Consider the following 27,063-nt stretch of genomic DNA (forward strand, 5'->3'; position numbering starts at 1 on the left):
TTGGGTCACTATAATTTAATAATTGTGTTTGGATAATTTACTCGGTACATTGAAAAACATAAATTCCTTGGTACATTTAATTAATTTTTTACACCAATATTCGCAAAAATTACGAGGAAAAGGCATAGACGATCATTGTTCGAAGTTTCCTTTGGAATCGTCAACAGTAATGGCCGGGAACTTTCTCCCGGCGGCGAAGCTGACGGCGAACGGGCGGCCGGTTCTGGACCCCGGAGAGGTAGAGTGCTCGCTTCTCTCCGCCGTTGACCTTCTCTCCGAAGACCTGACCTCCTTCCCCCACCTCAAATCCGGCCTCCTCATCCTCACCACACACCGCCTCCTCTTTCTCCCCCAAGAAACAACCACCGCAGCAGCAAACTCTAGCTCTCATTACGTCCCTCTCTCTGCAATCCAACAGATTTTCTCCTCCAAGAAGTCTCTGAAGTCCATGTTCCACAGTCCCAGAATCCGATTCCAGGTAGGGGCTACGCCGGATGGTAAAATCACCCAAAATGGTCCCCAACATGTTGCGATTACGTTGGTATTGAGAGGGAAAACAGACCCCGATTCATTTCTGGGAAAGTTTTGGGATGCCTGGAGAGGAAGGGCCTGGGAAGCTGGTGGGTCTGCCTCGGGTTCGAATTTGGGCGAGAGCTCGGGGGAGAGTTCGTTGGCGGTTAGGATGCCGGTGGTGGGCGTGGCTGGGATATTGAGGAAAGAGCAGGAGATGTGGGAGAGTACTGACAAGAGCTTGCAGGATGCTTTTCAGGATTTAAACGCTCTGATGGTCTGTAAGTGTATTGAATATAGATTGATTTGTTGAAAATATTTCTCATATAACAGTGAAATTTGGCTAGTATGTCTACCTTAACTTTGGTATTCATTTCGAAAGAATATGAATTGCACATATGTCAAATTTGGCATTGGTTTATCGAATTGATTCCGTACTTTTATTAGTTTTATTGCACGAGGTGGGATCATAACTGTCACAACTTGATGAATGGTTAACAAAGTGGATCCCATATGCATCTGCTGCTGTCAAGTTGATTGGTTTAGTACGCGGTAATAATCATGAAGATTTACATTAACCCGTGGGATGGAGGAAAAGTCAAGTTTTATAGGATAGTTGTACATTTATGCAAATTTTAGTATTTTACTATGTATTCCTTCTGGTACAGTAGCCAAATGTACTTCGCTAATGTGAGATCGGTGCATATTTCGAATCTAGAAGTGGGCTTTAAATGATGAAATCGGTATTTAGACTGTGTAAACGTGTCAACAATTTGATCAAAAGTAGGCACATTCATGAATTAATATACCATGTATGAGTGTGGCTCTGGAATTATTGCATTTTTAAGGGATGAATATAACATTTAAGAATCAGACCAAGCTGCATGAAAATCGAAACATTTAGCAGTCCTTGCCTTACTGTGACAGTAAATGTATTTTATTGCGGAGGATGAGTATGCCACCGAAAGTTTGTGACCATTCTTATTTCGAACCGTGTTTAACACAGAATTTGGAGGATAGTCAAGCACACTTGTTTAAAAAATTGTAGGATTTCTGTCATTAAATTCTCTAAACATACTATTGAAGAATCCGGAAAATACTATCCAGCTGTGAAGTTGGTATCTGTAACTTTAGTACCACTAACAGAACTAAATAACGATTTAGTTCATCACTGAGTTTAACTGTCCTTTTACTTATTTTTATGCTTCTCTGATTGTGGGAAAAAATGAAAAATAGAGTAAGGCAAAGGAGATGGTGCTGCTTGCTGAGAAAATGAGGTCAAAGCTTCTATCAGGCTCAAATAATCAAACTGGTGGGGCAGGTGACGATGAGATGGGTAGTAAGGAAGAGATGCAAGATTGGCTGTTGAGTATTGGTATTGTATCTCCAGTTACAAAAGAGTCTGCTGGTGCTTTATATCATCAACAACTATCTCGACAGGTATGTTTTATTTGTTTCATGTGCTAGTTTGTCCAACATGGTTGGGAAAGCTTTTCATCTTGGAAATCTGATCTACCATTTGAAGTAGTAAAATTTGTGTGTCACTCGTTAAATTTAGCTATACATAAATGATTTGGTCAACAATTAAATTGTGGTACTCTTATTTTTTTTCTTTACCTCCCTTTTTTTTCCATGACCACTTTTTAGAAAAAGGCCTCCGACCCAATTAATGGCCATTAAAAGTGTGGATATTGTTGTTGCCTTACTTTTTTTTTTTTTACTTACTAAAGTTTATGTTGATCTCTTACTAAAGTAGATTTAACAATATATTGCTCATTTTAAGATATATAAATATGTTTCATTTCTCAAACTACTTGAGGTTTTGGATGATGTGGTCATTTATCAATACCAAACCAAGGATGGGTAATTAGTTCAAGTCTCATGACCACCCTTGTCAATTTTTTGAAAAATGCCACCCGATTTAAAGCCGCCTTTGTTGAATGTCATTATCATTAAATGTATTAGCTATCTAACGAGTAACTTTTAAACTATCTGATGAATGTTGCTCACTTTTGGATGGGTGATATACCTGTAACTTTAAGCCTGAACATGCCATTCTTATTGATTCATCTAATATCTTGTAAACTACGTGTGTTTGCTCTAAATATTTGTTGAAGAGGTTTCATCACTTCTCATGTTATTTTAAAATTCTTGCAGTTTTTTGAAGTAATCACACTACAAGTGTTTTATTGGAGAAATGTTATTATAGAAACATATCCCCTTTATGAAGGAATGTAAACCTGTTTCTTGTGAATGGGAAACTGTTGTTTTCCACTAAATTAGTCAAAGCTTCAGGGATTCTGGTGTGAATCCCGATATTTTATACACGGGTAACTTCCATAGAGTGGTTATATTTTTGTGGGGTTACACTACAGCAACATAGCAGATATATTAGATCACTCAGATGGGATACTAAATGATATCAATGATATAGATTTGAAATTTTGAGGGACACCGTGTCTCCAGTCTTTTCATGTGTGTGCCCGTGTGAGGTTTGGTTGTTTTAATGGATTGTAGATTATTTACTGGAGAAATGGAAATGTCCTTGTGATTCTCGACCACTATTTGAATGTTCTTATGAGTGATGATAGCGTCGATGAACATGTGAAGATGAGAATAGTGCTTCAATGATACAAGGTTCGGCAACAAACAGAACTTCAGTTTCTTATGCTGATCATACTGCTAGACGGAGGCAGATACCCAATAATAGACACAAATGAAAGGACATATATCCAGAATTCGTCTAAAGCGAACACCCAGGCTTCAAATTAGAAAAGTCAGGATTCCAGAATTTGGCTGCTAAAGATAGTTTCCATTTATTTAAAACTTCTTGAACATCTTCATCTGAACTTCCTATTGAACTAGATGTACTATTACTGTTCATGACATTTATTATATTATGCAACTTTTGGAGCTTTTAGTTTTACCTTGATTTGGCCACTGGTGTTTAAAAATATCTTGGTTTTTAGCTCGCAGATTTTGTCAAGAAACCTCTAGAAAGAGCTGGAGGAATGATTAATCTTATTGATATATATTGCCTCTTCAATCGAGCCCGTGGGACAGGTTTGCTTTTGAATTCATCTTTTTTCTTTTGTTTCTTTTTCGTCGACTAATTTCATCGTTTTTGTTTGAGTTTGGCATATCCGAATACTGCTCGTTGTGCATGTGTATAGAATTATTATATAATGATGTTACATTCTTTCTCAGAATTGATCTCACCTGATGATTTGCTACAAGCATGTTCTCTCTGGGAAAAGTTTGATGTGTACGTACGATTTTGTGTCCATCTTATTCTGCTGCTTCTCTGATAGTTGTAGAGAAAATTGAGATTTTTAGTACATGTTTTATTCTTCATTAACTCATAATTATAATTTTTTTTTTTAATTCCATCAGTTCGGTTATGCTTCGGAAATTTGATAGTGGTGTCATGGTGATCCAGAGTAAATCCCACAGTGATGATGAGGTGATTCCTTTTAGATATCACATGCTTTTATAATGCTATTATTTTTGGAGTCTTCTCCTTGTGATCATTTGTGGATGCATTATGCTCCAACATACTTATTCCAGTATCTCAGAGACAGAAAGCGAAGATTATATAGCGAACTTAGACATGCTTTGTATCAGTTTTACATTCAGAACCTTTGAAAAGATTTTAATTATCTGCAAGCTGTTTTTTTCCCGTACTGTTATATCTTCTATCTCCAGTGCTGTGTGCTTCAAATTGGATTTGTGCTCCTTAAAATTATGGCTCCCTCTCCCCGGAGTGCAATTAAATGACTGAGACGTTTACTATTGCTGCTCCTATTTGGTTTGAGGAGGTAAAGTAAAAGGTTTAATTCGGTGCCCTCTTGAATAGCACATTTTTCTTCATGGGTTTAGGTTGACTACTACCTAGTAATGCCAACACATAATTTACTGTAAGAGAGGCATCTAAACACTTGATTATAAAAAATTAAATTCTTATTTTTTCTGTAATCTTCAATAATATCTTTTGGTGACCAAACCAGTTTTTTGATAAAAATATGATGAAAACCAAAATTTAGGGAAGGGGACATTTCTGATTGATAAATTGGTGGTAACCAACAAATGAAGTAAAGGTAGTGATATGTACTCAGCGGGAGTGGTATAGTCTGCTTATTTTAAATTGTATATATATTGTTTCTGACACACACTGGTAAAATGTTGATGTATACTACTATCGAGTTATTGTCATCTGAATCATTCTCTCTTTAAGGTATATGCTCGAGTCAGTTCTTTGATAATGAAGCCAGAGGCCATGCTAGCTGGGATCAGTGCCAGTGATGCTGCAAGGACTTTGGGTGTTGCTCCAGCTATGGCTAAAGAGTATCTCCTTGCTGCTGAAGGAAAAGGCATGTAGTTTCTGTTGTATTGACAAGCTAAAGTGATGTTTATGATTTGATGATTGGTTTCTCTTGCAGGATTGTTGAGCAGAGATGTCAGTCCTGATGGGTTTCGCTTTTACGTCAATATTTTTCACGAACTTCATCCACAAAATATATACCTGTGAGTTGAAAATATGCTGTTGACTATGCTTTCCTGCTATACTACATGTTATATTCAGGTTGATAGTTTTCTTCTCTCCCTTGGTACATGTGCGTGTTTGTGATTGAATGACATGGATTTTTTTTTGCTTCTTCCTTTAGGTATTTACCATTCTTCTGTGCTATACTTTTAATATATTACCGAGATGTAATAGGACACAACTTTGCTCTTCGCAATATGAAGTATAAATTAAACAAAGTGGGACATCACTATCACAGAAAATTGGTGGTGGCAATTAGCACCAATTGTTTTGTTTTTTGTTTTTTTTTTTGAAGAACCAATTGTTTTGAGTTTAACAAGTCATGTGATGAAATTGACAAGAATTTGCCTGATATCCTATAAATCCACAAAAAGAGAATAACTTTTTATGTAAGAAATAAAACTAGCCAAGTCACCTCTTCTGTTTGAAGAATGTCGGTGAAACAACCTAGGAGAACCTATTGCTCAAGTCTTAGAAAGAAAGAAGAAAACAGTTCAACCCGAAAGGAAGCTGCTTGCATGTATAGAATAATCAAGCATGAAAAGCGTCGGGGAAGATATAATGAAGTTTCATATTCCTCTAAGATCATCAAATGCAGCTTAGTTCCACAGATTGCCTAGTTTTCATTTTATATTCAAGTACTAGTAGTTTTCAGATTTTGCTTATTAAAACTGATTTATATACTTGTCATTGGAACACACACACACACACAATATATATATATATATATATATATATATATATATATATATGAGTTTCTTTCAAGTGCCCACCTACCATACCCACCACCATGCCCACCAATGATGTGGCACTATTCTATTGGATGTGATAAAGATGTGATAAATTGTAGGTCCAATAGAATAGTGCCACATCATTGGTGGGCATGGTGGTGGGCATGGTAGGTGGGCACTTGAAAGAAACTCTATATATATATATATATAATATAACTTGGATCTGTCTTACATATTAGCGGCAATTTTACAGCCAACTTGGCTACGTCGTATTCATTCCATGGTCACTTTTCCTTGTGTTTTCCTGCTGTACGTGCTTCACTCCACTTTTCAACCCTGTAAACTTATGATCCGAATTCACCAATGCAGAGTGAAAGATCACAGTAGGTACAGCAGCTGGATTATTGCTGTCTCTTCCAGGTGAGATGTTGTCTACATACCAACTTTTGTAAACCATAAATTATTGTCTGAACACTCACTGTGATTTCTCTCAATGCAGTGTCTCATAACTTCATTGCAGGTAAGGTAGTTTACCTTGTCAAAGGGAGGCAGACTCCAGACCGTGATGATCGGATATGGAATTTATGGAGGTTTGGTTATTTATTCTCTTGAGAAATGAGCTTCATAGCAGAGGACACCTGGACCGGACCTGTGATGAGAGTTGCATTTTTTAGCTTCCAAGTGGGGCTGGTTGTTCGTGATGGAAGTACCGGTCGGGTGCCAGGAGCAGTGTTCGTGACAGCTTAGAAGGTCATGTGTGGTGTTTGTGTGACTTGCCTCCTCTGCCTCATTTAGATTATATGGGAAAAAAATTGAAATCATTGGAATATCTTAGTTTTGCTGGTCTGCCATGAGTACATTACACTTCGACATTGTTGAATAACAAGGGAATTTTGGAACTCCCTCTCTACTCGTGATTGTTATGCTGCATTCTTTTGTTGATGAAGTTTGTTCTATTCGTTATAATTAATCTTTAATTGCTCGTATTTAGATAAGCATATGTTGTATATCTCCATTCTTCAAGCATGACTGTAAAATGGGAAAAAGGAATGCATGTGGGCGCCCTTTGGTTTCAATTTCAATTTGAGTAGGTAAGACTTAAAACAGGTCTATCTTCGAACTTGTCAAAATTGAGAAGCGAAATCGTTTCATGTGAGTTTTTATGTTTAAATTTAAAATATACAATTTATTGATTTTTCTATTAAAAAAATATTATAAATTTTACGATATATGAACCATCATTCAGCTATCGGCTCAGTAATTCCTGTAGTTTTTAGTTCTTACAATGCATATGATAGTTATAGGAATGTTTACATTTATCATGCTTTCTATTTAATTCTAAAATTTATTTATTTATTTAAAAAAAAATACTTGTGCAAAAAAAAATTCTAGAGATCTCTTCGTCTTCTTGTCAGGTAAACGAATGGAGTCGAAAATGAATAAAATTGTAAGACTCGAATTAGGTATATTTAAATTCGAGTTCGATTCAAAATTCGAAAATCTTAATACTTGACTCGAATTTGGCTGGAAATATTTGAACATATTTGCGAGCTAAATGCATTTGTTTTAATATCTAGTTGTGTTTTTATACCGATAAAATATTAAAAAAAACTCGTTGGCAGTTCATGAACTATCGAACAAAATAATTTGGATTCGAATTTGACTTGAAAGAAAATTTATATATTCTCTCCATCCTAATTATATAGGCAATGTTTTTTTTGTCCCAAATATATAGACATATATCATATTTAACAATTTTTTTACACTCATTTACTTAATATACCCCTATTAACTATAACTTGAAAATTGTGTAATTATTTTTTGAATACATTAAATAAGAATAAAATAGGAAGTTTGTACAAAATTTGTTTTTTCAACAATTTTTTTTAATTTATATAAAAAAGTAAAGATTATATAATTGTGACGAAGAATCAACGCCTTTGATTTATTGACCTTCAGTGCTCTTTTTTTTTCGGCAAATTCAATGCTCTTTTCACGTAAGCAATTAATACAAAACAGGTTAAGCTTTGAAGGGACAATTAACTTCGTAAAAATGATTTGCTAACTTCCCCCATAGAAAGAGAACCCAAAAGACATTCAAACAAATAAAGAATGTTAAATTTGGCGCACACCCGTCGGAAAAATCGAAGGAAGACTTGAGTGACGACAGAATTCAGCAACGAAATCCACGATACATGCTTGTTCTTGGATTCATTCGTTTCCTCTTGTGATCCCATTCAATGGCAACCGCCGCCTTCAAGTCCACCTCCAGAAGAGTTGCACCAGAACCCAAAGCCGCAAAGCAGCCGCCTTCGTTGCGCCGATCCCACAGCGTTAATGCCGTTTCTCGAAAAACCCACCTCCCATTTGAGGACTCTAACTCGATTTCCTCCGAATTTTCGGTTCGGAGAGACAACCCTCTTTTCTGGACCTCGTCTTCTTCACCTCCGGAAAAGAAAGAAGAAGTCAGCTTGAAAAATGGTGAAATTAAACCGTCTTCTTATTCTTCGAATCATTTTAAAGAAAGGGGTAGTGGCAGTTCTGCTAGTGAAGTAAGGGGGCGTTCCGTTACGAGGAATGACAGTGTTCGAAATGGGATTGGCCGGAGTTTGTCCAGGGTGCGGGGGAGGTCCGTGTCCAGGGCACATGATAAAGGAGTTTACGAGGTTATATTTTTATAAGGGTTTTTGTTCGATGATTACTATTTAATTGTTAGCTCAGTGAATGTGGATGATATTGTAGGCTGTAGAGATACTGGTGAGAGTTCTTGTTTGATTTTAGGATCGATTCTTGATTGTTAGGTTTACTAGTTATCAATGACAAGTATGGCAAGATTTTTTCTTGATGATTGTTCGATCGGTTGGTCACAATTTAAGCAACCTTCAAATGTTTAATGAAAGTGGGTTCACTGGAAAATTAGTAGTGTGTCCAGTTCTGTTTTGCGGGCATGAGAGATTGGATATAGATGTCTGGATAAGTTAGTTAATGAGCCTGTTTTTGTCCTTGGAACATAATTACTCTGAAATGAGTGCTTCCCCAACGCAGTTTTTTTTATTGTGAATTTTGCCTGATGGCAGATTGACAATGAGGTGGATGATACCGCAACATCTACAAATGCTCGAAGCGGAAATAAAAAAGAACAGATCGGTGACGGCACTAATAGAATCAATTCAGCAAGGAATAGAGTCGATACTAGGGGCAGTGTGAAAAATTCAGGAATAACAGCAACCCAGAATCGAGAAATCTGGTGTTCTGAAGATGACTCTGCTGTGAGTACGACTTGTGCTATTTTATTAAGCCAATCACTCATTATTTCACAAAAATACTTAATATGATTTACCAACGTATGTGTTCTCCCAGTTTAGTATGAAAATATCACTTTTGGAGGATGGCCTTTCAACAGGTTCCTTATCGGAAGCTGAGGAGAAAACTATTAAAGCTATATGTGATGATTTTAATGTAAGTTTGATGGAGTGTTGAATTACTAGATTTGCTTCAGTAACTTTGTCCACCTCAGTTATGACCATGATTGTTCCCTCATATTACTGTCAGTGGGGAAACATCGAGGTGGTGATATATATCTTCTTTTGGTGTATATGATATGATATGATACTACCATTAAGTATGCAGGAGACATCAAAAACAACTTATAGCGTGCAAAATTTCATGGTTTTACGAGTTAAAATAAAGTCTCTACTTGTTCCACGGGTGCCCAATGTTGAGTTCCTATAGTGACTCTTCTTGCCTACATAAATCTTTTTGCATTCACTTGAATGAACAAAACATAATCATAATTCAAGGAAAAGTTATCTATAAAAAATGAAGAAATGCCGTTTAAACAGGTTTGACTGTATATTTGACGCTCCACACGACTATGGATATTTCTACGGGAGCCACCACATTTCCCCGAGCACGTTGATGATTAAACATTGATATAATATAAAATAAAATATGTCTTGTTTGATCACGTAACCTCCATACTTTGAGTCCCAAGTCCGCTCTGCACAGATTGAAGGGGCTACATAGGTATTTGCCCTCAAAATTATATGAAGATCTGTTACTTCTCTTCACTTGCATCTGCACATACTATTTGTGTTTCATATTTCTGAAAGACACATTCTTGATTCCTTTTCTTGGCTATTATTCAGGCTTTTCGAAGAGAGAATACGAACATTGTTACATCTGCACAAGTTCCTGATATGACTCCAGACTTGGTAAATCCGAGGGCTGTTGGATTAACATCTGACATTAGAAGGCAATATTCCATAAAACTGCAAGAGGTGAAGTTTTTCCACCTTCAAGCTTTATAGAACTATATGGCTATGACTTCAGAAATGACGCATGACTTAAGTTTCTAGATGTTTTGGGTGATGATAATTTGTTAGTTTCTTGCTCCTCGCAGAACGTGCCTCTCAAACTCTGAGTCTCTTTCCTCTTCAATGTTTTTGGAAATATTTCTCCATTTAAACGTGACATTATCGATTAGACTATATTTTTGCAGTCTGAAGAAAGGGCGAGAAAACTTCGAACAGATCTTGCTATCGAAGAGCATCGTGGGAAGGAGCTCGACAGAATTCTCAAGGAGATGATTCCAGATCCGAAGACATCTGGTGTTCAGAAGTCTCGTCGAGGAAGAAGGGTAATCAATAATACTCTTGACTACGATATGTATTTTGCAACAAACTTGCGCTTATTTCATATTAACTACGATATGTATAGAAAAAGCGTTTTTTGTGTAAAAGAAACTGTGTAAAGCCCCATCTGTATAGCGAAAGAAAGAGAGTTCGATGAATGGTATGGTTAAATTTTAATCACTTATCTTCAGAAACTATTTTTACACTTCAGACCATGAGATAATTTTGCAGTCCTTTCAGAACATGAAACTTGTATTTGGAGAGCTTTGTAACTTTTGAAGTATCGTTCTATGGTTGTGTTTTTTGAATTTTGAATTTTGAGGTAACACCTTTGCACGTCATGAGTCATGACAGCGTCCCATGAACCTAGGGTCCTGATTCTACCTCTATTATCTTTGTGTTTGGGAAGTGATAACTGTTAATTTTGCATCTATGATAATAGAAAAATGAAAAACCTTTTATAGCTAGCAAATTTTCAGTTCCTGATCAAATATGGACAACTTGTTTCCTTTTACACATGTATTTTCTAAATGAAACTGACACGACTTTAATTGATTTCAGACGAGCAATGAAAGGAAATGGGTGTCGAACCGTCTCAGTGAAGAAGCTATGGCATATTTTGATGAATGTGTGTCTTTATCAACTTTTGATAGTTCTGACTTTTCAGCAGCAGAAGACCAACCTTATTCTTCAGTTGCTGTAAATTCTTCATCTCCATTAAAAGGAAGTCCTTGCACGATATTATGTAATGATCAGTGCAGTGACCTTCACCAGAAACAGGTTATTTTATTTGCTGAGTGGCGTAACTTATTCCCTAAACTTGTTTGGCGATTCAGTAATTCATGTTGTTTTAACAATGGAGAGCAAGGACATCTGGAAAGTAATTCTGGTTCCCAGATGTCCTTTATGTATTTGTTTATTTCATTTCATCTGTATGCAAGGCAGATACAAGGGAGCATAAAGCCTTTCTCTATACTTGATCTAGATTTGGTTGATTATTGTGTGTCACACATATATATACAACAAATTAAATTTGTGGAGTTCTCAATTATTCTGTCAATCACAAATATTTTTTACTACCAGGTGCTGCTTCGTCATGACAGCGAGGATTCTGGGAAAGCAATGGATAAATGTAGTTCTGAACCAGAAGTTAGCACTCAGTCATACCAGTTCTCCTTCGCGAATAAACAGTCCGAAAATGAAAGCATTAGGAGTTACATCAAGCATTTTGAGAAGGGAGCTGAGAATGTAATTGACTTGGCAAGTACAAGAGCATGTTATGATGCTGACGAATATATTATGCGCAACCGCGTTGATAACGTGTTTATCGACAAGGTGGTGTACCTCAACCAAATCAAGTCCGGGAGCTTACTTTTATGTGAAGCTTGTGCCATCTCATTTCTGCCTTTTTCTTAGGTAACGTTATGGAAAAGACTTATTATTCTTATGTCTGTAGTAAGGAAAGAGGCACACACCAAGAAACGAGGTCGATTTGTCCCTGTTGGTAAAGATGGTCTATATTGACATTTGTGCATGTAAACAGCCAAATGATATGCAAGTTTGAGAGGAAAATCACACGGTCTGTGTGTTTTTCTGTTGTACTCGAACCATATGATCAGTTAAAAAAACTCCTGTTTGTATTGATTGTTAAATCAAAGCTGAGATTCCAAGGAATAACAATGAAACTAAACTGTTGCTTTTTTAGATACGGGATTATGTGATACACCTGATGTAACAGTAACACCATTAATTCATTTACCCGTGGATCATAGAATATACCTTGTTAGACTCACTTCGAACAAAAGATGCAGTTATATATCACTCCATTATTTTGCACTAAAAACCTTCAAAATTATATCAAACTAAATTTTCGTTATGAATATTATATTTTTGTTATAGTTAAACGATATATATCTATTACCTATCTATCTATTATTACTTATCTAAAAGTGTGAACAAAAAAAAATAAAATTTACAATTGTAAATTGACAAGTTGATCATTTTATTCCACATTTTATGTAAGATTACATTAATATATTTAGGGATATAAAAGTAAATATTCAAATTTTATCTAGGGCATAAAAGTAAATATATATTTTTGTTTATATAAATATAAACATAACTATATATAAGTACATTTATGATTAGAACTTAATTGCAATAAGTTGATCGATTGACCTATTGCTTGCACAAATATTATTATATTTAATTTTTTTGATTTGATAATAATAATAAATAATAATTTAATGATTTGCACAAATATTTTATCATTTTAATTTTCCATTTATATATTTTTAGTAGATTTTTTGTGCAATTTTGTAAGCATAGTTTAGTGTAATTAGGCATAGAAAAAAACAATTAATTATACATAAATTGAACAATAAGTTATATCAATTGAGTACTTGTAATTGAATGTGGTCGGAAAATTAAAACATACAATAATCATTAATGTGTCTTGAATGGATTTATTCCCTAGGTTATTAGGGGAATTCATATTTTATATTTTAGTGAAAGCTTTTTGCTATCAAAGAGTTACGGACGATAGTGGATGGAAGAAGTGAACTTCTTTGCAGGAATTGCAGCATCGGCTCTTTGGATGGTTCCCAATGCATGCTACCAAACATTAACAAATTCTTGACATGAGACAGAAGCAATATATATGCTGCATACACTCTAGGTTTTGCCGCGTCACATGACATGCATGTTGTTCGAGTCTTCCATATTAGTGCTCTAATATTCGATTGTCTTCTGTTTATGGACTAACTGTTTTGGTTCTTGTTTTTTTTATTTTCCTTGTAGGTTTCTTATATTTTCAGGGACCGAAGTGTCAGATATTGTAATTTTCAAGCTTTCCTCGATACTTCAGGTTTCTTTGGCTTTGTAAATAGCCTCAGTGGTTCACTATTACCTTTAATTCATCATATGTGTTCAGTGTTCATTAAAAGAGTTATAGCGGAAGTTAGTGACTCTATATAGTAAGTATTAACTAATAATGTGAAAAAAGGGCAAACCACTTCCTTAAAAAAAAGAATTTTACGAATACTAGTACAAAGATAATAACAATTGGTATGTGCATGATAGCATTTTCTATGGTATTAGAGAACGTAGAATATGCATATTTATATAATTCCAAAGAGCTTGGCAAGATTAGGGAAATATAGATATTGATGATATGAGATAAAAAGCATGATTGCCTTTGCATGGCTGCAAACATAGTGATGCAAGTTCATTACATGGTTTTCAGCATATTCCATAGAAAACTACTAAACAAAGTTTTCTATTAGTTTTTTGGAAAAAAAAAAATTAAGCTTTTTCTATTTCATATACATTATGTTTGTCATTTTTTATAAAATATTAATGGTTTAAAGATGAGATTTGGTTTTGATTTTAAATAATTTAATGATTTCACACTATTAACGTTTCATACAATGTTAAGGAAGTGGATTTGAAGTTGTAAAAATATAAATATTTTATAACTAATATGATACACAAATTTTAAATAAATTATATATAATCACTGCATACTACTAGTATTTTAAAGCAAATGTCAGTTAATCCACTATATTAATAATATGAAATGAATGTAAAACAATCTTCTTCTACCAAAAAAAAAAAAAAAACTCTCATCATGATAACTAATGAAATAATAACAAATATTATGACGTTTCAAGATAACCATGTTTCTTCCTTCTCCGTCGACTCTAACTCGATTCTATCTCTGTTGCTTTTTGGTGTTGCATGATGTGTTCTTGAGATACTCTCTCAAGTTCTCTGTGACTCCGCCAAGGCCGATGCAAGTGAAAAAGTTAATGGCGAATCTAGTGTTTTTTGGAGCATCTCTCGGGAAGATAGATTCAAAAGACTCCTGCATCGTGGGCTCGTTGAGACGTTCATTAAGCCCGCGGATGCCAAGGTGCTCGGATAATTCTTGGAAGAGAATTTTGACGAAAATACGCGAAGAAGAAGATGTGTCCTCTTCAGTCAACCGGATGTAGGACAGAACATGCCAAGGGAGCGCATCTGTGCCTAGTAAATGAGCTTGGCCACATTCCGCAGTTTATTGGTCTCCAATCGATGAATCATGGAATACTGCTTAACAAAACACTTTTCAAAGTTCCGTTGATGAACCTTGTTCATCATACAAAGCCGCTGCCCAAGAAGTCCATGATAGCGCATGTATGTTCTTTCCTGGCAGCAACACTCCAACAGCATCTCGCACAGCTCCATCTCTTGCCCAGGCTCTAATTTGATTTTGAGTAGCTTGTGTCCAGCTTCTTCGAAATCGAGACTGGACATAATCTTCAAGTAGTAAGTCCTTCGAAGCTTGACCATCTCTGTCTCCGTCTCATCATTTATTTTCATCTGCTTCTCCAATTCCTCATCATCATCTGACTCTGCTGCATCATGATCCTCAGATTCTTCGCCAAGTAATTGCTTCTTTAATTCGTCGTATCGTTTCTCATTCTCTGAGAACTGGGGATCCGGCTTGAAGATATCTAAGGCAATCTGGGGATCAATTTCATCCTGTAAGGAGATCTTGTGTGTCAGTTGATCTTCATGCTCAACTAAATCCAGTTCGGGTCGAATGGCCGGGTATCCCTGAAACCTGGCCTTCCGCAATGCAAAGAGACCTTCAATAATAAACTGGACCCTCTTATCAATCTCTCCTTCGTGAACAATACCACGTAATCGCTCAGATATGCCACTCAAACCTCGAGGAGTAACGTCCTGCAGGGTCGCACCGCACTCCGTAACAAAAACGACTGCCACTTCGACGCTATCATCGGTAGGCTTTTCTAACAGCAATGTCATCAGCTCAAGCGCAATAAGCTCATGAACGACTTGCTGGTTCACCAGATGCGCAATAAACTTGAGTGTGGCAAGAAGTTGGGGCTTATCGTTGCGTTTCGCAGCCCTCTGGAACTGCAGAATAACCCTCCTCGACAAAAGATCACCAACTTGAGGGAACTTGGAGTTAACCAGAGCAACCATTCCTGCAAACACATCCGTGAAATCTGGACAAGCCATCTGAGATTTCATACACGATCGACAAAATAAACCCCTCCCTCTGATCAGATTCTCCGCAAACAACTCGGGAATGATGTTCTTCAGATGAGTGGCGTTCACTTTATTAACCAATCCGTTGATACTCTTCCTCAACGCATCCCACGTCATTCTCTGATATTCAACGCTGCGTTTATCTTGGATATCCTTGGTCATTCTGGCCAATTTGAATGGCGGTATATAAACCCCTCCGCTGCTCTCCATATCGAGATCACTTGACCTCTTCCTCTCGTGATCGTCGTCTCCGCCTCTATGCCGCCGATCCCTCCGCCGCGCACTACTCACACGCTTCTTCTGATCGGAATTCGAAACACTTCTTCGGTGGCCGCTAATCCGCTCTATCTCAGAAGCCATTGTTGGGAAGTTTGGATTCGAGATCAAAATTCTTCAAAGCGTGATATGATAATTTGGGAAAATTTGAAACGTGAGAGGGAAGCTTTCAAAGTTAGAAAGTTATTATTTCTAGTGTAGGTCTCTTGCGGAGAGTCCTCTTGTAGTTATATAATAAAATATATATATATTTTTTATATTCAAATTAATATTATTTTTATGCATCATTTAATTAGGAGATGAATATCATAAAATAGTTGAACAGGAGATTTTGTGTTATTATTATTATTATTATTATTATTATTATTATTATGTGTTCTACAAAAAAGTTTTCATGATACTAATGATGTGGTAAAAAAAAATAAATTACAAAATGCACTAAATATATTGTCATTATTATGATATGCAAAATAAATCGATTACTAAATGCACTAAATTATATTGTCATTATTACGATATGCAAAATAAATCATTATAAACTAATGAAATAATTACCAAAAATACTAACTCCACTAACTTTTATTCTTATTTATTTCTTACCCTTTTTTTCAGATCTTTAAACTTTTATATAATATTTTTGCAATTATTTACAAATTAATGTTTGTCAGAGCTTATAAGCTCTTTAAAACAACTTTATTTCAAATTTTATAAGCTCTTTAAATTCGTTTGTTTATTTTTTTCAAACAATTTTTAAGCTGTCAAAATAAGATATTTTTTGACATCTTATAAGCAGTTTTAAAAAAATTAGAATCACCCTACTTTTTTAGAAAATATATTATTTTGATATTTTACTTCTCTATATTATCTTAATATATTTTATTAAATTTTCACAATGTTCATTGCTCATTTTTTTACATGATTTATCAATTTTTTTCTAAATTAAAATTAAAAATATTTTTATTTTTTTAATATATGTTTAAAATTTATAATAAATTTAAAACTATTTTTGTATATATATTACTATTTACATTATTTTTGTAATATTAAAACTTTTTTGATAATTTTTATAATAAAAAGATCTCATAATATCAAACACATCAACATTTTTGAGTTGTTTAAAATAAGTTTATCCAAACACTATAACAACTTATTTTTAAATTTGACAGCTTATAAGTTCCTAAAACGACTTATAAGCGTCCCAAACTCTATCGGAACGTTACTCAAACATTCATACATAAAATCTTTGCGAAAACTAAAAATTCTTCTTTCTTAAAAGTATTGAAAAATGCGTCATAAATACTGTAATAGAAAATCTTCAAGTTTTTGCCAAACGTGACCATCAAAAGAAAATAATGAAACTTGTTTTCATCTCATCTCATCAAAACAAAACAAAATATTGTTTCTCCAACATTCTAATATTTTTTTCAATAAATATCGCACTCATGCATCGCCCATCGACCCGACTTCATGCCCGTTTGCATACTCATCAATAAAATCATCCAAAGCATCGTCATTACCTGCACCATTCAAGTATAGTGATCTAAAGACTCAGCAAAAAACTGCATATAAAACTTTTCATAAAAATCTTGAGATTTAAATTTATGACATAACATGAACATTTAGTGAAAACTTGACATCTTACGTGATGAAATACATGCATTTGTGGCAACCGTCGTTTGAGCACATATTTTGGGAAGACACTTTCGAAGCTCAACCCGAAAATCCAAAACCCTGCATTGAGCACGTATTTTGAGAAGGCACTTCCAGAGCTCAACCCGAAAATCCAAAACCCTGCATTCTTGAGCACATAATTTTTGGGAAGGCACTTCCGAAGCTCAACCTGAAAATCCAAAACCCTGCATTATCTGTCTCGTTTTGCCACCAAAAATTCACATACAACATCAAAGTATTTTTGTGCATCCTTCATATCATCGTACTTCTCATACGTTTCATAACTTCATCATTTCGTGCTCTTAAACTTCGTGATAAATATTAGGGGTGTTCATCAGTCGGTTCGGTTTTAATTTGTCTAATTTCGGTTCGGTTTTTTGGTTTTCGGTTTATTAAAAATATAATCCAAAGTCAAACCGTTTTACTTCGGTTCGGTTCGATTCGGTTTTGTACTATAATGGATCGGTTTATACGGTTCGGTTTGGTCGGTTTTATCATTAATAATATATAACACAATAAAAGAAACATAAATTTCATCCAACATATAATTTAAATACCCCAACACACAAATTAAAGTTATAGTCATATAATGAATAAATAAAAATTAACAAACAATACAAGGACATATATCCAACCACAGTTTTATAATATTTTAAAAAAAAATTGATACTGTTATTCTGATTTTGATACAATTATTAAAATTAATAATACAAATATATTGTAAAATATAATATGTTTTTTTGACATGATTTTTTAGTAAAAATTTTAAAAATAAAGTTTAAATGACTTACATAAACAACAATCAACTAAAAATTACATAAACAACAACAATGAATTAAATAAACAACAATAAACTAAAAATTATTCAAAATGATTATTCATTCACTAAATATGATCTCATAACATATATAATATAAATAAAAAATATAAATAAAATTATTAATTTAATTCAATTTTGGTTTTTTCGGTCGATTCGATTTTGACATATATAATCCAAAACCAAACCAAATAAACTTCGGTTTTAATCATATCCGAATTACAAAATATGATTTTCGGTTCGGTTCGATCTTTGATTTTTTCGGTTTGGATTTTCGGTTTTATCCGAAATATGAACACCCCTAATAAACATCCTGCAACTAAAACTGATGCAAGAACTCATTCATGCATAACGTACTTCAAAACATTTCATGGTAAAATAGCTTTCATGGGGAAAAATAACATAAACATGCAATTCATAGCATAATCGATCCACGCAAATCGTTCTGTCTGTCTCGAACATTCAAAACATGAAACTTTTTGCATAAGAACTCTTAAAAGTACATAAAATAACTTAAAAGACCATAAATATGCATTTAGAAATCAAAATGACATGACTCAAAAATCTTGGACAGCGCTGGGGCGCGCCCTAGCGCATCCCCGTGCGCTCGAGTGCCCGACCCCGCTCTCTGAAGGTTCAGGCAGCGGCGCGCAGGTGATCAAATCGTTTTCTTTTGGTCTTTTTCGATCCTTTTCGACTCCAATACACCCAAAAACGTTGAACAACTGAAAAATAATAATCTTGGACATGTAAAACCTTCAAAATTCGAAAAGGGTTTGCCCAAAAACGACCAACATCAAATAACTTGAATCACAACTCTACGTAATCAACACACACTAAAATTCTGATTTTTCAAATATCTAAATCCTTTGAATCTCAATAAACTTTAAACATAGTCATCAGGAACGCATCACGCTTCACGATTATACACCATACTTGAAAATTTATTCATAATCATGCATCAATCATCATAAATTTTCACATAGGGTTTATATTCAAAATACGTATATCCTTGAATGAGTTTCAAAACATTTAAAAACTTGTCTGAATCGGTTGCTTGGATTTAACCTGGACTGCAGAGCGATCTGACCTCGAGAATCGAAGAACCCTAGCCTTGCGTTTGAACGTGCGAGGAAGATTTTTGGGAGAGAGAGAGAGAGTAAGCGTTCCAAATGAGAGGAGAAAAGAATTTTAAACGCTTATAATATGACTAATGGAATCCAAAATCGGCTCATTAGTTACAATTAAAACTTTAAAATAACATTACATCACATAAAATTTTAGGCATTAAATAAATAACGTAATTTAACATAACAATTGAATTTTCTTAACTAACATGCATTAAATAATATAATTTAATTAATTTATTATGATTAAGCTAGTGGACTTTTGAACCATACATATAAGCTCCTAAAGCTTATAAGTTGTGTTTAATAAGCTATAATTGTTTGTCTCTCTTCTTTTTAAAAAAAGAAGTACGAAAGATTACACCTTGACGAAAAATATCACTTATATTTTCAAAAAAAAATTAAAATAATGATACGTTATAGATAATAAACAATTTTATTAAATCATTAATGATTAGACCTATTAAATTGGACTGATCTGTCTCGCCTCGGCCCGTCATCAGCTAGACGAACGGGCCAACCTACCATGGGTTGTCGGTTAAAGAGGATAACTGGTCAAAAAATTGAAAATGACAAAAATGAATTAGAAGATGTTTTCAAATGACATTCAATTTATATATTTGAAATCCATCGTAATTATTATTAAAATTGTCCACCGATATGAAGTGAATTTGAAATCCTTATCAACTGTTTACATCCATTCAAATAATTTGAAATTCCACCATCTCAAATCATTTCATATTAGCACCCCGCGCATGCATTGCATGCTTGTACAGTCTTTTTTTAAAAAAAAAAAGAAAATTAAAAAAATACAAAAAATATAATGTTTTCATAAATAAATAGTCATTAAAACGCAACATATACGACATTTTTGTAAATAAAAAGACACTAAAGGTCATAAAATGAATGTCATTTTGATAAATAAGAAAACATCTAATAACAAAAAAAAATAAAATCATATAAAATGACCAATCTACCTAATAATTTTGGTTTGTTGTGAATTAATTTAAGATATAATCATAATTTTAGTTCAACATTCATCAAATTTTCTAAATTCTGACATGTGCAAGTGTAACCTACAAAACCTGCAGTCCGCTAGTAGAGTTAAAAAAATATATATGAAAAGATAATCGAGTATTAATGAGTTTCTTGCATCATAACATGTTGGAACGTACTTGCAAAATTAATTTCAAACTAAATTTCTAACATGTAATTGCTTTCAGTGAACTTTGATCGTGTGCATGTAGCATCAAAGTTGAGAAATTTTCGATACACCACAGCTTGGCTGATCATAATATCCAAGAAAATCGATTAGTGTTAAGAGTAGTCTATCAATCAAACACGAACCAACTCTTTGAAAAGAGCAGAATCAAGTAAATATAGACAAGCTAAGTGTGAAGGATAAAACCACTAGATTTAACTACACCTATCATCCTTTGGAAGAGCGACGTAGTTTATGGGAATTACACTACCGGTCTTGCCACTATCTCTTCTGTCTTTGCCTCCTGAGATTCCAAGATTAGCGGTAGTCCTCAGACGACGACCATTTGGTGTTGCCACCATTGTGTTGCTGTATGTGCTTTGAGCCAAAGGTTTCTTGACAGCTGATTTTGAACCAAACAGTGCTTCTTGTTCTGTAGCTAACTGTTCTTGTAACTTCCTTTGTTCCTATAATATTCATAATTCATCAAACTAATGGAGATCGACAGTGGCAATCGAAACTTTTCTTTAGATAAAGGAATTTAATGTTTATGTGCCAGTATCTCTAACATTGATTTTTTTTTCCTCTGTAGTAAGACACAATGACATACTCGAGATCTGCGTTTCTCCTCTTCTTTTTCTTGCCGGAAAATAGTGAATTCCTCCAGTGTCCGTAAAAGAGGAGCCTGGAACTCAAAAGTAGAACTAGAAATCAAAGATTCCAACATACATTGAGAATGATAAAACATGAAACACGCCAAGCCGCTTACCTTGTTGTAGATGAACGGCATTCCCTTCTCTAGCTCCCAAGCTCTTACTTTAGCAGTTAGATTCTCAACAAGAGCTGCAGTAGAGTTTCACACATCACTTTCAATTTAAATCCACGTCATTTAATTTTAAATAGACGATAAACTAAAACAATAGAATCTAGCCTCTGTCCCTGCATGTATTTCCTACATGTGAGATCAATCTCAGAAGTTAATAAAACAGTTAGAAACCTGTCTCAGAAGTTAATAAAACAGTTAGAAACCTGAACCTGCTTAGTTTGATACAACCCCGAGTAAAATTAAATTGAAAGATCTCCTAAAAAAATTAAATTGAAAGATGACGCCAAGAGCATGCCTTAAACGAGTTATCATAATATGAAGCAACCATCAATTTACTTAGCTGTCAGAAATACATTAAATTACACACCCAACAGCCATGATACCTCATTACTATGTCTTGAGAAGGGGTTAGAATGTATTTCAATTAATATTAAAGTGTGTTGAGTGCTTCACTGGTGAAGAATATCATACTTTGTTATTTAGTTGGAATCAATGAGTGTGGTCGAACAATCACCTGTCACAGTTTTTGGCGTAGTGACTTGGATTTTAATCAAAATTAAATGAGGACTATGTTAAATATATGTTCCGTGCCTATGTATCTATTTTAGTCAGTGTCAACGGCACACCCTTCATGTGTGCTCTGCCCATTCAGTGAATAAGCCCTTTCGGGATTTTGTGGGAAGAGAGATTTCATGGATGTTGGATATAGGACTTGGAATCATTGGTTATTAGCAGCATATTTAATCTATTAATATGCTCAACCCTAAAATCCAAAACACATTCATCAATTTCTGAGGGTGCTACTCAATTGTTATAAGAGAAACAAAGCGAAACAGATACCTCAGTATCAAGAACTCACATGGGATCTTGCTTACTAAAATTCTAGCTTTCTCAGCACGTTTCAAATTTTTGTGAACTCCTCTTCCAGCACTATAACGATTTTCATCCTAAAAAGAGAGGTCAATTTTCATGAAACTCAGCAACTCAAATAATTCATGCAGAGATACTCAAATAGGAGAGTTTTGCCGGCATAAAGTAGTGAGTGCAAGGAATTAATAAAAAGGGGGTGTAGGGGGAGGAGGTATCATCAGTGTTCAAATTCCCACTGCATGGCACACATTTTATTAGTCTAGAAGATTACTCTTTAGATTATTGTAAAATATAAAAGGAAAAGAGATGGAAATTCGAGAATAGCAAAAATATATAGATCAAAGTGTGCTAAAAGAGGACTGCAGAGTGATTTTGCCTCCTTGAACATAATACAATGATGCAATAGGATCTGACCAACCACTCATACTACCTCTAGAATCGCATGAATCAGAACAAGGTGACACAAGAACAAATTAATCAACATCACGGCCATATAAAGTCAAGTTCGTCTAATTGCCTACAGTAGTACAGTAGTTGTGGAAACAACTACTGTAAGCCACTATAGTCCATGTTTGATAGTCCCCGCCATAGGGCACAATATGTGTTCCTACTTCCTAACAATCGATTGCCAATTTATTTGGAGCCATAATAGACATAAATTTCTTTACTGTAAACGTGTGATAAAAAAATTATCATTTTTCATTTTCAATAACAGATCACAAGGTGGCATGGTATACATGAAAATAATTATAATTAGACAATAATTTTCTTTACTTTGAAAAACATACTTTTATCATATAAGAACCTTGATTTTGATTTGGATAAACTCTGATAAAATACATAGGCATAAAATTAATGACAAGAGTTGGTAAGTTGAAAGAAGTGACAGCCACAAAACAAAGAAAAGACATTGGATGGCATTCATAACGTGAGTAGAAGGTAACTAACTTATCAAGATTGAAGGTGGTTAACTTACCAATCATTAATCAACCAATGAGACGAGATAACAAGGACAACTTTCAAACTAATCTATGAGCTTTCCATTATTTTAACAATAGATATGACAGTAGTGTATGCACCCATCATAGTGGAAAACAATTAAATTTAAAACTAGAAAAAAAGAGCAATTTACAACTTCCTCAGTTCCTCTTGAGGTTATAGATTTGAACAGATGCTCTCTAAACCCAGCAGTATTAAAGTCCAGGTCTTAGTAAAGTAAAACATAATAAACATTACCCTCTCATACTCGTCAAGCCAACTTTCCTCGTCCGCTGCATGTTTCCATTTCTCCACTTTATCTAAAATATCCTTTCTGCTTCGAGCCTGTTCCTTGGCTTTTGCAATCTGATCATCCATGCTTGACAAAAGATCAGCAAGATCAATGTTACCTGCAGTTAAAAATCCAATTAGTAATAATATTTTAAAACAAAGGTGATCAAAGAAAAGTACTCATGCAGGGAGGCGTCTGAGTAGAGCTGACGTATAGTTCTTTCTTCCTCTTGATTAAAAACAACAATGAAGAAGAAATATATAGATGTGAACCGAAGGAAATCTTCGTCAAACCTAGCAGCCTTATCAATTACTAAACCAGACTGAGTACATGGGGCATAATAAAAGGCATTATGAGGTAACAGGAATAGCTCATAAAAGTTTTTGCATACAAAAAAAAAAAAGAAAGAACAGAGAGTCAATGAACTTTGAATTTTTTTAGGAACGTGAAGTGAATAATACTAAATAGTAAATAAGAGTCAGAAATTTTGTGGCTTTCAAGGTTACAAAGCTATGAAGCAAAAACAAATTGACGATCACAAAAGATAATTGAGTAGGACCAGATTCCAACAGAGTGATGAGAATTTGCCGAGCTTTTTCACTATCAACATCCATATGAATCACGTCGTAGATTTCTTCGAGTTCAGATTGTCTTTTGAATATAAGCTCCCTCATCTTACTGGCTTTCAAATCATTCAATCGCTCAACTTCAACTTCGGTCTATCAGCAGGATAAAAACTCAGTAAGTATTAACAAGATGGTTAGTTTTTAATGAATCATCTTCAAATGAGAATTCATGCGGAAAAGTGTGCTAAAACATAAACGACCTGCTCAATGACGTCAAAAGATAGACATCCTTGGCTAAAAACTTCCTCGATGTCTGATGCAGTTAAGTAAGTGACGTGTTTAAACTTTTGTTGCTCCTCTACAGGTGTATCCATGAGGTTCCAGAGCTCAAAAAGAGTTCTTCCAAGCTTCTGTAACTGCAGGCAAACAAACCGTTAGAAGATTAATAGGAACAACTCATTGATTACAATCCAAATGGTTCCATTCTAATTTGACATGAGTACTTACATTCTAAAATCAGATCAACCCAAGGATATGGTAAAAAGAGGAAATTCGGAAACATCACAACATATTTAGGTCTCCGACATGAAGAAAAGAGAACAAGAAGTTATTAAGGGTTACCTTTAATAACCGCTGTTGTTTCTCTTTCTTCAGTAAATTTAGCTCATTAGTTAATCTGGCTAGTGTTTCATTGCTTATGCTCTTTGATTGTCCAATTGCCGTATCGATAAAACTTGGGTGAATATCAGCCATTATCTTCTTAAAATCTAGAGACATGACAACTGAGAGGTCGTGAATTGCACTGATATGACTATTAACCTTCTGATAACGCAGATTCTGCAACGATAAACACGGTGCAGTTAGAATATTATCAAACAATTTTCAATTTCAAAACTACAAGGGAAAAATAAACTTAAACCCAAACCCTTTCACACTGAAGCTCCTGAAGGTGAGACTCTAGCCCTCGCAACTTGTTGATTGTCAGGTCTAGTTCATCCACTCGAATTCCCTCGCGATCAATGATCTGATCATCACCAGATATTTCAGCACTGATCCGAGCTATCTGGAATTCGGCTTCGGCAATCTCCTTAATCCTCTCTTGTTTCTTTAGCCTCCAAAAATCCAATGTGGGGCTTATAACAGATATTTGTTGCTTGAGGTTCTCCATTTTATCAAACTGACAAATTATGAAGAGACAATTTAAAATCAGTGAAATATTCATTTATCTCGGAAAATAACTAAAAGTTTGACTTCTAGAGAGTAGAGAAAACATGATGGATCAACTCAATATAAAAAAAACTAGACTATGGATTCAATAAAAATGAATGAAACGATAGAACGAGTCATTTCAGAAACCAGTGTAGATTAAAAAGGACATGACTTTTTTGGAATGGAAATAGATGCACAACAATTACTATGAAATTCAATTAAAGGAAATCAAAACAATGACAGTGATCAGACCCTTGGATAGGAAATCTGCTCCCCAAGAGCAGAAGCAAGTCCAGCAATTTCAGCCTCAGACGCAGCTAAAGACTGCAGTAAATCGGCCTTGTAATTCCTGCTTCTTTCCACCTTCCTGCGATATATATCAAGACATTCCTGCTCCAACTGTAGAAGCATCTTATCTCTGTCAGTGTCACACTCTCCAATTTCATTCCATATCTCCTATTTCACCAAACGAAGGCACGTTTAACAACAAGTATTCAAAAGTTCCAAAGAATGAAACTGCAAATATATATCAAATTCCATTCAGATTATATTGAAACATTTAATGTTTTCTATGCTCAGTAAGCCAGGAGAGAGGAACAACTGACACGAGTGTCGATGTCTGCATGTTGTGAATTGTGATCAGCACCTTCTCATAGCTAGATCAGTATATTGACAGCTTGCAATCAGGTTTATGAAAAGCTAAAATTGAATCAATATCAGAATGGTGCTTTCCTGTACATCTCACCACTTTTGCTCCATTTTATTTGGAACTTGGATTTTGAAGTGAAATGCAAAAACAAATCTTTCTCCTTTGAGAGGTTTTGATGGAAAACACTAGAGAAATGGTCATGCAAATATAAAATAACCAGAGATTTTTACTGGCTTACACATCTATTCTAGTAAATCCGTAGTGATACTCATTTACATGCGCCACGTATTTAAGATTGCTACATGTTTTTTGATATTGGGTATGTCATTGAGATCCAGTTGTCAAATACCTTTCATTTCCCATTTCCTTATCATCGCCAAAATTCAGGTCCTAACACAGCATTAAAAGGAAAAATGAAAGGATTTTCCATCGAACGTAGACATCGCTAAAAACTATCACTTGTTCAGTAATGCATCAAAACAACGGGCGGCGAACACAATTATTCCACATTACGCAGCCCGGAACAAATAAATTTTTAAAAAAACAAAAGAAACTGAACGTCTGCTATTTTAGTAAAATGACCAAGAAAATGAAACCGTAAATCACCTGGAGTTCGCGGAGGAGAGAAGAACAGGTGGTGGTGGCGGATTTCGAGAGAGACAGCGGCGAAGAATCGCCGATGCTACGAACTGACATGGTTGCGACGGAGGCGAAACCTAGAAAAAAAAAATCAGTGGGATTCTGCGAGAGGCAATTGGGGGATCTTAACGCAATTATTGAATGAATATTAAAGATTCCATTTTTAAGAGGAGAGAGAGAGAAGAGGGAGGTAGCAGGAGGAGGAAGAGCACTGTTCTAACGAATGAACCGATTGTTTTTGGCGGGAAAAAAAGCATATTTATTTTATTTTTTTGATGATGATTTTGTCTCTCGTGGGTCAAAGTTGCCGTTTTAATTTTGTAACTTGTATTTTGTTGGTTTCATTCATCTTATTTTACTATATCGAAATCGAAAAATACTGACGTATAATTGATAAATATATAATGTAGTATCGAAAATTGATTATACGATGAAATATGAATAAAAACTCAACAAAAAAAAAAGA

The 27,063-nt window shown here is 34.7% G+C and overlaps 4 protein-coding genes across 6 annotated transcripts; 2 read left to right on the top strand and 2 right to left on the bottom strand.

The window, feature by feature from the left end:
* The first annotated feature begins 87 nt into the window (after window positions 1–87).
* LOC140864859 (vacuolar protein sorting-associated protein 36) lies at window positions 88–6,761 on the top strand. Of its 2 annotated transcripts, XM_073269251.1 has the most exons (10): window positions 88–787; window positions 1,747–1,950; window positions 3,480–3,573; window positions 3,718–3,775; window positions 3,904–3,973; window positions 4,745–4,880; window positions 4,950–5,034; window positions 6,154–6,204; window positions 6,284–6,304; window positions 6,375–6,761. In XM_073269251.1, the coding sequence occupies exons 1-9, from the start codon at window positions 170–172 to the stop codon at window positions 6,291–6,293; spliced, it is 1,326 nt and encodes a 441-aa protein (XP_073125352.1). In that variant the 5' UTR covers window positions 88–169; the 3' UTR covers window positions 6,294–6,304; window positions 6,375–6,761. The 2 variants fall into 2 exon arrangements, with proteins under 2 accessions (XP_073125352.1, XP_073125351.1); XM_073269250.1 differs by having other exon boundaries at window positions 6,284–6,761.
* A 1,084-nt stretch (window positions 6,762–7,845) lies between these two features.
* On the top strand, window positions 7,846–12,108 carry LOC140865940 (uncharacterized). Its single transcript, XM_073270782.1, has 7 exons — window positions 7,846–8,450; window positions 8,862–9,053; window positions 9,145–9,243; window positions 9,933–10,064; window positions 10,286–10,423; window positions 10,980–11,198; window positions 11,502–12,108. Exons 1-7 carry the CDS (start codon window positions 8,025–8,027, stop codon window positions 11,832–11,834), a joined length of 1,539 nt encoding a protein of 512 aa, XP_073126883.1. The 5' UTR covers window positions 7,846–8,024; the 3' UTR covers window positions 11,835–12,108.
* Window positions 12,109–13,842: 1,734 nt separating this feature from the next.
* Window positions 13,843–16,002, bottom strand: LOC140867060 (uncharacterized). The gene is given in 2 exon segments (XM_073272132.1): window positions 13,843–14,456; window positions 14,459–16,002. Coding segments are annotated over 2 exon segments (1,704 nt in total). The 5' UTR covers window positions 15,837–16,002; the 3' UTR covers window positions 13,843–14,130.
* A 4,598-nt stretch (window positions 16,003–20,600) lies between these two features.
* On the bottom strand, window positions 20,601–26,805 carry LOC140867035 (65-kDa microtubule-associated protein 5). Of its 2 annotated transcripts, none has more exons than XM_073272105.1 (11): window positions 26,565–26,805; window positions 25,562–25,708; window positions 25,026–25,277; window positions 24,722–24,937; window positions 24,361–24,516; window positions 24,094–24,253; window positions 23,501–23,652; window positions 22,254–22,341; window positions 21,338–21,411; window positions 21,179–21,253; window positions 20,601–21,035 (listed from the first exon to the last, which is right to left on the bottom strand). In XM_073272105.1, exons 1-11 carry the CDS (start codon window positions 26,652–26,654, stop codon window positions 20,784–20,786), a joined length of 1,662 nt encoding a protein of 553 aa, XP_073128206.1. In that variant the 5' UTR covers window positions 26,655–26,805; the 3' UTR covers window positions 20,601–20,783. The 2 variants fall into 2 exon arrangements, with proteins under 2 accessions (XP_073128206.1, XP_073128205.1); XM_073272104.1 differs by having other exon boundaries at window positions 25,562–25,765.
* Window positions 26,806–27,063: the final 258 nt, after the last annotated feature.

Source organism: Henckelia pumila, chromosome 4 (genome assembly GCF_033568475.1).
Source record: "Henckelia pumila isolate YLH828 chromosome 4, ASM3356847v2, whole genome shotgun sequence".
NCBI classification, from domain to species: domain Eukaryota; kingdom Viridiplantae; phylum Streptophyta; class Magnoliopsida; order Lamiales; family Gesneriaceae; genus Henckelia; species Henckelia pumila.

Excerpts from the sequence above, each read along its gene's own strand:
- LOC140864859 (XM_073269250.1), top strand. The coding sequence starts at position 170 with ATGGCCGGGAACTTTCTCCCGGCGGCGAAGCTGACGGCGAACGGGCGG. Across the intron at positions 788-1,746 it reads AGGATTTAAACGCTCTGATG|AGTAAGGCAAAGGAGATGGT; the intron begins GTCTGTAAGTGT and ends AATGAAAAATAG. Across the intron at positions 3,974-4,744 it reads AATCCCACAGTGATGATGAG|GTATATGCTCGAGTCAGTTC; the intron begins GTGATTCCTTTT and ends TCTCTCTTTAAG.
- LOC140867035 (XM_073272104.1), bottom strand. The coding sequence starts at position 26,654 with ATGTCAGTTCGTAGCATCGGCGATTCTTCGCCGCTGTCTCTCTCGAAA. Across the intron at positions 24,517-24,721 it reads AACAACAGCGGTTATTAAAG|TTACAGAAGCTTGGAAGAAC; the intron begins GTAACCCTTAAT and ends GTTTGCCTGCAG. Across the intron at positions 21,412-22,253 it reads TTTAGTAAGCAAGATCCCAT|CTCTTGTTGAGAATCTAACT; the intron begins GTGAGTTCTTGA and ends ACTCTACTGCAG.
- LOC140865940 (XM_073270782.1), top strand. The coding sequence starts at position 8,025 with ATGGCAACCGCCGCCTTCAAGTCCACCTCCAGAAGAGTTGCACCAGAA. Across the intron at positions 8,451-8,861 it reads ATGATAAAGGAGTTTACGAG|ATTGACAATGAGGTGGATGA; the intron begins GTTATATTTTTA and ends GCCTGATGGCAG. Across the intron at positions 11,199-11,501 it reads GTGACCTTCACCAGAAACAG|GTGCTGCTTCGTCATGACAG; the intron begins GTTATTTTATTT and ends TTTTACTACCAG.